At 55.9% G+C, this 9,777-nt stretch overlaps 1 protein-coding gene across 1 annotated transcript in view; it reads left to right on the forward strand.

Annotated features, from left to right (window-relative positions):
• The first annotated feature begins 630 nt into the window (after positions 1-630).
• Positions 631-9,777, forward strand: part of LOC110596549 (BRD4-interacting chromatin-remodeling complex-associated protein-like) — a 10,326-nt gene continuing 1,179 nt past the window's right edge. The window contains exons 1-5 of the mRNA XM_021717626.1: positions 631-731; positions 3,436-3,481; positions 3,592-3,634; positions 5,615-5,680; positions 8,963-9,729. Of these exons, the coding sequence (XP_021573301.1) occupies positions 3,441-3,481; positions 3,592-3,634; positions 5,615-5,680; positions 8,963-9,729 (917 nt within the window). The 5' untranslated portion in view covers positions 631-731; positions 3,436-3,440. The remainder of the gene's footprint in view (positions 732-3,435; positions 3,482-3,591; positions 3,635-5,614; positions 5,681-8,962; positions 9,730-9,777) is intronic.

Raw genomic sequence — 9,777 nt, forward strand, 5'->3', positions numbered from 1 at the left:
TCCTCCTCATCCTTCCAAGTAGTTGGAACTACAGGCACATGCCACCGTGCCTGGCTAATTTGTTGATTGATTGTAGAGACGAGGTCTCACCAAGTTCTCCAGGCTGGTTTCAAACCCCTCGGCTCAGGCAATTCTCTCGCCTCCACCTCCCAAAGTGCTGGGATTACAGCCGTGAGCCACACTGTGCCTGGCAATTTTTTTTTTAAGTTGGATTCTCCCTCTGTTGCCCAGACTGGAGTGCAGTGGCACAAACAGGGCTCACCGCAGCCTCGACCTCCTGGGCTCAGGCAGTCCGCCCACCTCAGCTTCCCAAGTAGCTGGGACTACAGGCGTGAACTACTGTGCCTGGCTTATTTTTTATTTTTTACTTGTGAAGACAAGTTGTCCAGACTGGTCTTGAACTCCTGGGCTCAAGCGATCCTCCCACCTCGGCTTCCCGAAGTGCTGGGATGACAGGTGTGAGCTGCCACGCCCAGCCTCACTTCCTTTCCCTCTTGACAGGGCCACTTCAGCCCGCCCCTCCTTCTGTCCTCCTCCCCCTCCCCCAGTATCTCTGCCTGTCTGTCTCTAACTCTGGCTTATTCCTTTCCACTGGCCTTCCCCTCACAGTCTGTCTCTCTCTCTCCACAGCTGGCCCCCAAGAGGACCCTCTCCAAGTCCCCAGCTGGGGGCCCCGCGTAGAGCTGGAGTGGACGCCCCCTCCTTCCCTTCATGATTCGTTTGTAGCACAGGTAACCAGGGGGTGTCCCCGATCATTCTGCAGGGGCAGCTGTTCCTCCCTCTGCCTCCCCAGATCCCCTCAGCCCCTGGCTGAGGAAGGAACCTGCCTTCCTGGCAGAACCTGGCTTAGCAGCAGCCTCCAGTTCTCCCCTTCCCACCTGGGCCCTGGGATCACTGGACTGTCCCCTTGCCTCCACACCAGCTGCAGGCAAAGTCCTCCTCCCTTCTCCTCCCTGCTTTTCTCCAGATTCTTTGCAGATCTTGCCTTTTCGTGGCCCCCATGGGCTGGGGGGAGGGCAGGGGGTCACAGGCTGTGGACCCGGCAACAAGGAGGAGGAGGCATAGTGGGTTTGGGTGGGGAGTAGGTGAGAGTGTGTCCTCACTCTCCTCAGAGTGTGGCAGGAGCCCAGGAGGGACCTCTCTGGGGTTAGTCCCCATGGCCAGCTCTGGGAAGGAGAGTTTTTGGTGTGCAGGGCTCTGGGGACATGTGGCATTTTTGACCCACATACATGTCTCTGGCAAGAGGGTCTTTAGTTTTCACCAGATTCCAGAGTGTCCAGAGATAGGCCTAACCTGCCACGGGAAGTCCCTGTCCCAAACTCTTCAAGATGCTACAGGGCACTTGAAGATGGTGGACTTGGGGGTGGCAGTTACTCCTAGATGCCTCATTAGGGGAGTTCAGAGAATGCTGTCAGGGTAGGGGACTGGGAACCAGCTGATAATACATGTCCGACTTTGTATGTGGGAGTCTTGGGTGGAGGTGGTAATCTATGACAGTTATCACATCCTCGGTGACAAGGACCTGTGCCCAAGGAAAAAGAGTAAGAGCTCCATGGTCCTGAGAGCTAAAGTCCCACCACCCAGGGATGGTGTCTTCTTCCTCTTTGTGTCCGGTGTACACTCTTGGGAGGAGAGGGCAGAAGGACACAAGAGGCAACGGAAGGAAGATGAGTGGTTGGAAGGATGGGTTGGCTTGGGAGTTTGGCAAAAGGCAGGGACAGAAGTTTTTCCCTTCCATCTTGGAATGGATGGAGGCTTGGAAGGATGGAGGGAGGGTAGATGAATGGATATTTGGAAGGATAGAGGGATGGGTAGGTAGATGGGTGGAGAGATGGATGGTTGGAAGGATGGAGGGAAGGAGAGAATAATGGATGGATGTTGAGAAGAACAGAGGGATGGATAGATAGAAGAAGGGATGGATGTTGAGAAGGATGAAGACATGGGTGGATGGAGAGATGTGTAGGTAGGTGGACGAATGTTTAGAAAGATGGAGGGATGGGTAGGCAGATGGATGGGTGTTTGGAAGGATGGAGAGATGGGTAAGTAGACAGATGGATGGGTGTTTGGAGGGACAGAGGAATGGGGAGATGGGCGGATGGAGGGATGGGTAGGTAGATGGATGGATGGGTGTTTAGAAGGATGGAGAGATGAGTGGATGGAGACATGGAGAGATGTGTAGGTAGGTGGATGGATGGATGTTTAGAAAGAGGGAGGGATGGGTAAGTAGATGGGTGTTTGGAAGGATGAAGGGATGGGTAGGTAGACGGATGGGTATTTGGAGGGATAGAAGGATGGGGAGATGGGTGGACGGAGGGATGGGTAGGTTGACGGTTGGAGGCGTGTTTGGAAGGATAGATGGGTGGATGGAGGGATGGGTGGGTGGATGGATGGAGGAGTGTTTGGAAGGGTGGAGAGGTGAGTAGGTGGATGGATGGATGTTTGGAAGGGTGGAGAGATGGAGAAATGGATGATGATGGAAGGAGGGAGCTTGGAGGGAGGGTTGGGTGCTTAACTGTTCTGGAGGACTGGGGGGCTGTTGGGAAGGTAGAAGGCTGGAAATATGGGAGGGCGGATGGGCAAGTGTGGAGTGCATCCATTTCCTCAGGTGTTACATGGGAGCACACTGTCCCTTCCCCGTAGGTTGAACAAGCTAACACGGAAGCGCTTGGACTGGGCAAGTGCTCGACACACGTTAGCCGTCCGCATCCTCATCATTCTGCCCATGAGGCTCAGCCTGGCTGGGAGGCTTCTCTGACTCAGAGCGCCATCCTCATGAGTCGCTCAGCCTTGCTTCTGCCTGGGCTCCCCCACCCCCTTCCCCTCCTGCGTCTGTCCTCCAGGGAGGCCCAGAACCTGGAGCCACACGGCCCCTTCTTGCCGCCTCCACTCACTCCCTCACTCCCTCCGCCACTCGTAGGTAGGACAGGCGCCCACCACACCCTGACTCTGGGCCAGGGAGGCAAGGCAGTGTGGCGGTGAGGCGCACAGGCTTGGCAGCCGGACTTCTTGGGTTCGAGGCCTGGCTCTGCTTCCTGTTGGCTGGGAGACAGGAATGACTGCCTCATGGCTCTAGTCCTCCATCTGCAGAGTAGGGGCGGCAGAGGAGAGGATGCGTTTAGCTACACCTGCCTGAAGCACACAGCCAGGGCTCACTGAGTCTTGCTTGGTGTCACCACATCCTCCTCCTCCTCCTCCTCCTCTCGTGCTGGGAGAGTTTGGGGGAGGGGCAGGGGAGGGAAAGACTGCTGTCCCTGGTCAGGAGTTTCTGGCTGGGAGGGCACCTGGAAGGTGCTCATCACCCCCATCTACCCCCACGGACTCGAGGGAATGGAAATGCTGACCCTTCCGGGGGCTCCCCTGAAGGGAGGGGGCCGGGCAAGCTGCCAAAATCTAACCTTGTCTCCCTCGCCCTCTTCCTGACCCCACCCCATCCAGTGGCGATGGATGATGAGGATGGGAGATGCTTACTAGACGTGATTTGGTGAGTAATGGGCTCCCCACCTCCTGTCCTCTGTCTCAGACTCCCCCGTCCCTCCCCTCCCCTCCCCAGCTCCTTGCCTCCTCAGTGTCTCTTCCTCTTCTCTCTTTCAGTGACCCTCAGGCCCTCAACGACTTCTTGCATGGATCCGAGAAGGTAAGTCCCGGGTAAGGGGTTGTGTCATTGGGAGCAAGAGACAGTGAGAGATACATCCCCTCGACTTGGTAGACATCTGCCCCTGTGCCTTCTTTCTATAGGCCCAGTGCTGGAGTTAAGGCAGTGAGCAAAACCAACAGCAGATCCCTGATCTCATGCTGGATACATCTCCTTGGCAGAAAAAAAAAAATCCAGTAACAGTAAAGCCCCATGCAGAGTATGACAAAAAATAATGTCACTTGCACAAAATCCTTTAAAACAAAATGAATGGGGTGCAGGGGCTCTTTTAGCTAGTTGGATCAGAGAGGGGGCACTCTAGGGAGGTAACCTTGAAGGTGAGACCTGAAGGAACAAAGGGAGGTGGCCAGGCCAGGTGCCCCTGTAGCAGGAAGGGCAAGCGCAAAGATGGAAACACTTAAAACATCTTTGAGGAACAGAAAGGCTGGTGGGTCCAAACTGAAGCAGAAACTAGTAGGAAGTGATGCTATAGTAGACACAAGTCACCAGGCCTGGGAGTCCCTGATAGAGGAGTTTTGATTTTCATTCTGAATGTGACAGGCAGCTCTGGTGGGCTCTTTAGCAAGACACTGATGTATCTGTGTTGCTTCCCATAGAGTGGAGCAGAGTGAGGAAGAATAGAAGTCTATCAAGCTGTGAGGAGCTGTATTAGTTATGTATGGCTCTGTAACAGGTTGTCCCCACACGTAGTGACTTAAACATCTGTTTGAGCTCTTGTGGTGTCAGAGGGTCAGGAAATTGGGAGTGGTTCAGCTGGGAGGTCTGGGTCAGGCTTCTAAGTGAGGTTGCAGCTGGGATGTGGACTGGGCTGCCTTGCCTGGGGCCAGCGTGTGGGCTTCCACAGGACTTGTTCCTGTGGCTGTTGGCGGGAGGCCTCAGTTCCCACCACATGGGCTCTCCATAGCGCTGCTTGAGCATCCTCACGTCGTGGCAGTGGGCTTCCCCTGAGTGAGTGATCCCAGAGAGAGGGCAGGGAGGAGGCCGCAGTGCCTTTCATGACCTAGCCTCAGACATTACACACTCTCATTTCGATCACACAGTATGGGCTAGAAGCGAGTCACCAAGTCCAGCCCACACTCAGAGGGGCATTGAGCCCCACCTCTTGAAAGGAGAAGCCTCAAGGAATTATGGGGCAGTGGCGAGGGCAATAGGGTGGTGGTGGCAGCCTGGGCCCTGGTGCTGGCTGTGGGGAGGCACGAAGCTCTAGATTGAGATCTGTTGGGAGGTGGAGTCCACTAGACCTGCTGTTGGTGGGCCAGCTGTTGAGGGGAGAGCGCGGCCAGAATGACACCCAGATTTTGGCTTGAGCAGCTGAGTGGACTGCGGTGCCATTTTCTGCGATGGGGAGTTGGGGGCAGATTCCAGAAGTCAGGGTGGCACTGCTGGATATATAAACCGGGATTCTGGCGAGATGTCCCCTGGATAGAGGTGTGAGGGGGGCTTCAGCCACGAACAAACATTCACTGGGCGCTTAGGTGGGTGCTGAGGCCTGTTCTGGGTACTGAAGATGCCCTGGGAGTGAGAACCAGTGCCTTCCTCCAGAGATGGCACAACACGGCATGTCAGGTGCCCAGACGGTGGGCATGCCAGGCACTGGGGCTGCTTAGAGAAAGGAGCTCTTAGTGAGAAGGGGTGGCTTGTTGGGAGGAGGTGGCACATGTAACTGCCCCTGAAGGCTGTACCACCAAAGAGACGGGGTTGACAGGCAGGGCACGCAGCTTGGGCAAAGGTGTGGCAGCAGGATTCTCAGTTCAAGGCAGACCTGTCAGGAGGGACTGGAGGACGGGCAAGGGTCTCGGAGCTGGGGCTGCTTTGGGTTTTAAGCCTGCAGCCTAGCCTTGCCTTGCTGGGGCCGAGCTCCCTCTGCCCCACACCCCCCTCCCATCCCCTGCCTCGAGTGACCCTAAATTGGTCTCTGCCCCGCTGACATTTGGCCTTGGGTGGGGGCGGGTCTTGTTGCAGCTCGACAGTGATGACCTCCTGGATAACCCCGGGGAGGCCCAAAGTGCCTTCTATGAAGGTCCTGGGGTAAGTGGCCGAGGCTCCTGGTCATTGCCCAAGTTGCCCAGGATGGCACCGGTTGGGGGTGTTGCTGAAGGCAAGAGGGGAGGCTTGGGTTTGTCCCCGTGAGGGGCGTTGACTGGAGGGGGGAAGGGCGGCCACTGAGAGTGGGGTGGGGGGCGGGTGTGGGACTGTGGCTGCTGGACCACCCTGGCTGTGCAGGAGGGCGTGGAGCTGGGGGACGTAGGGGGCCGATTGGGTAAAGCTGGCCATGCCCAGCAGACCCCTTGGAGAGGCAAGTGAGGTCCCCAGGGCCTTGGGGCCTGTGGGCCGGCTAGTGCAGAGCCATTCTGGGGAGCTGAGGCCCATGCGGGCCCCAGGGCTCACTGGGGGACACGCCTGGAGAGCAGAGACTTGGGAAGGCCAGGGTCCCCACTGTGACTCAGCCATCGAGGTATGAGACCTGGGGAAGAAGGCCTCTTCACCTGGATACCTCGGTCTCCACATGGACAGTTGAGGCAGGGCGGTGAGCAAAGCCCAGGGCGGGGAATGCAGTGGACCTTTATTGAGCACCTACTGTGTGCCTGGCTGTCCTGTGTCCCTGACTAAATGCCCGGTGTCCAGGCCATGGCGTCCGCCTCCCTCCCTCTTTCTCTTCTGCTGCTGCCTGTCTTCCCCTCTTCTTTTTCCTTCTGCCTCCCCTCTCCCTCCTCCGTCTCTCTCCCTCTCCCTCTTCATCATTATCACAACCGTTCACTGAACACTTATATGCCACCCCCTTTACGGTAATTTTAGTTTAATTCTTACAACTACTCTAATATATTTGAAATAATTTACCTCTCATGGTATAATTATACATCATGTTAATGTAACTGCATTTATGGACCCAGCAATGTTGCTATTTTGTGATCATCAGTCTTTTTGTTTGTTTGTTTGTTTGTTTGTTTTGAGTTGGAATCTCACTCTGTCACCCAGGCTGGAATATGGTAGCACGCTTATGGCCACTGCAGCCCCGACCTGCTGGGCTCAGACAATTCTTCCGCCTCAGCCTTCCAAGTAGCTGGGACCACAGGGGCACGCCAGCATGTCCAGCTAACTTTTTGATTTATTGTAGAGACTATGTCTCGCCAAGTTGTCTAGGCTGGTCTCGAACCCCTGGGCTCAGACAATCCTCTTGCCTCTACCTCCCAAAGTGTGGGATGACAGGTGTGAGCCACCACGCCTGGCTACTTTTTAAAATATATGTGTATATTTTGTGAGTGCTCTGTATGCTCTGTTAACTCTGTGCATGCCCGTACTTCTGTGATGATGGGTATGACCATTTTTGTTTTTCTGTGTTCAACATTTTTTTTTTTTGAGTTGAAGTCTCACTCTGTTACCCAGGCAGGAGTGCAGTGACATGCTCCCAGCCACCGCAGCCTCGACCTGCTCGGCTCAGGTGATCCTTCTACCTCAGCCTTCCAAGTAACTGAAACTACAGGCATGTGCCACCATGCCCGGCTAACTTTTTGATTCATTGTAGAGATGTTGGCTCTGGCAGTCCTCTCACCTCGGCCTCCCAAAGTGCTGGGATTATAGGCGTGAGCCACCACACCCGGCCTGTTCAACACTTTCTTAAGCATCTTGAGAAGGACTGGTCTGAAGACAGCATATTCTCTTAGGGATTGAATGTCTGGGAAGGATTTTAATTCTCCAGCACTGATGAAGCTTAGCTTGGCAGGGTAGGACCTTCTTGGTTGGATTTGCTTGTCTTTGAGAACACTAAAAATGGGAGTCCAGTCCCTTCTGGCTTGTAGTGTTTTTGCAGATAAGTCTTGAGCAGTTCTGATGGGTCTTGCTCTGATATTTCTCTCTTGCTGCCTTTAGGATTTTTTTTTTCATGCTTGATCTGTGGAGGCAGACTCATCTGTGTCTTGGGAATGGTCTTCTCATGTGATACCATGCGGGTGTTCTCTTCTCTTGCACTTGAACAGTCGCCTCTCTAGTGAGATATGGGAAGTTTTCTTTGATGACCTCATGGTCAGGAGTTCAAGACCAGCATGGACAACATAGCAAGACCTTGTCTCTGCAAAAAATAAAAAAATTAGCCGGGCGTGGTGGCACGTGCGTGTAGTCCCAGGTGCTCGGGAAGTTGAGGTGGTTGGATCCCCTGAGCCCAGGAGGTCAAAGCTATCTATGGTGAGCTGTGATCATGCTACTGCATTCCAGCCTGGGCGACAGAGTGAGACGCTAACTCAATAAATGAATAATAATAATGACAATGACGACAAGTGATGATATTCTCACGTACCTGCCAGCTGTGGGTGCAGCTGTGCCCCTGCCACGTGGATAAGCGCAGAGTCTTCCAGGCTGCGGGCTGCATCCGTGGTCTGGTCAGCTGTGATGGGGGCAACGTGCCATGAGCCTCTTCTGCCCTGTATTCAACCAGGCGTGTTCTGGATCACACCTCAGGATGGCATGAAGGCTTTAAGGGCGTCGAGTGCGTGGTGCAGTGAGTGCACAGGGTCACGCAGAGAGGTTGCTCCCATGAGCCTCACTCCACGGGAACAGCGAACAGGAAACCCGCGGCCAGGCGTGCTTCACAATTCAGTCTTGGTCAGGTTCTAGAGAGGCGATGGGGGGGTGTGCGCTGTGTATGATGTCCCACGCGCACCTTTCCACAGCTAAACTTAGGAAGAGCCACGTGACGTGGATAACTGCAGCCCACCTGAAGTGTCACATCAGTTCTGGTCCAGTTTTGCTGCCAGGAGTTATGGAAACATGCTTGGTTTTCAGAGCTCTTGGGGTTTTGTAATCACAGAGATAGGTCTTGAAGGCCTATGACTTCTTAAGTATGACTACTTAACCAATTGAGTTTTTTTTCTTGTTTTGTTTTGAGTTGGGGGTTTCACTCTGTTTCCCAGGCTGAAATACAGTGGCACGATCATGGCTTACCTCAACCTTGACCTCCTGGGCTCAGGGGATCCTCCCGCCTCAGCCTCCTGAGTAGTTAGGACTACAGGTGCCACCACTTTCAGCTAATCTTTTGATTTTTTTGTAGAAAAGAGGTTTCACTATGTTGCCCAGGTCGGTCACAGGCATGAGCCACCATGACTGGCCAGCAATTGCTTTTATTACATTCTACCGATTGGTACTGATGGGGAAACTGAGGTCAGAACAAGCAGGCGTAGGGTGGCTCAGCCACACCCTGGCACGGTGGCATTTGACCCCAGATCCAGCCACTTGCAGATGAAATGCTCCTTGTCTATGTGGCTGCCCTGGCCCAGCGTCTAACCTCTGCTCTTTCCTTTCCACCTGCCTGGCCTCCAGCTCCATGTGCAAGAAGCTTCCGGCAACCACCTAAACCCGGAGCCCAGCCAGCCGGCCCCCAGCGTGGACCTAGACTTCCTGGAAGATGACATCCTGGGCTCTCCCGCCACGGGGGGTGGCGGCGGGAGCAGCGGGGGTGCGGACCAGCCCTGCGACATCCTCCAGCAGAGCCTCCAGGAGGCCAACATCACGGAGCAGACACTCGAGGCTGAGGCCGAGCTGGACCTGGGCCCCTTCCAGTTGCCCACCCTGCAGCCTGCGGATGGCGGGGCGTGCCCGGCGGGTGCTGGAGGGGCAACCGCGGTGGCCGCAGGGCCCCAGGCCCTCTTCCCGGGCAGCACCGACCTGCTGGGACTGCAGGCCCCGCCCACCGTGCTGACCCACCAGGCTCTGGTGCCGCCGCAGGACGTGGTCAACAAAGCCCTGAGCGTCCAGCCCTTCCTGCAGCCCGTGGGCCTGGGAAATGTGACCCTGCAGCCCATCCCGGGCCTCCAGGGCCTGCCCAATGGCAGCCCCGGGGGCGCTGCGGCGGCCACACTAGGCCTGGCACCCATCCAGGTGGTGGGCCAGCCGGTCATGGCGCTCAACACGCCCACCTCACAGCTCCTGGCCAAGCAGGTACCCGTCAGCGGCTACCTGGCCTCGGCGGCTGGCCCCTCGGAACCGGTGACCCTGGCGTCGGCCGGCGTGTCCCCTCAGGGGGCTGGCCTCGTCATCCAGAAGAACCTCCCGGCTGCCGTGGCCACCACGCTCAATGGGAACTCTGTGTTTGGAGGTGCGGGGGCCGCCACGACCGGAGCCGGCGGGGCGCCCTC

The sequence above is a fragment of the Carlito syrichta genome, unplaced genomic scaffold (genome assembly GCF_000164805.1).
Source record: "Carlito syrichta isolate Samal-C Ts95f unplaced genomic scaffold, Tarsius_syrichta-2.0.1 Scaffold109676, whole genome shotgun sequence".
In the NCBI taxonomy this organism is placed as follows: domain Eukaryota; kingdom Metazoa; phylum Chordata; class Mammalia; order Primates; family Tarsiidae; genus Carlito; species Carlito syrichta.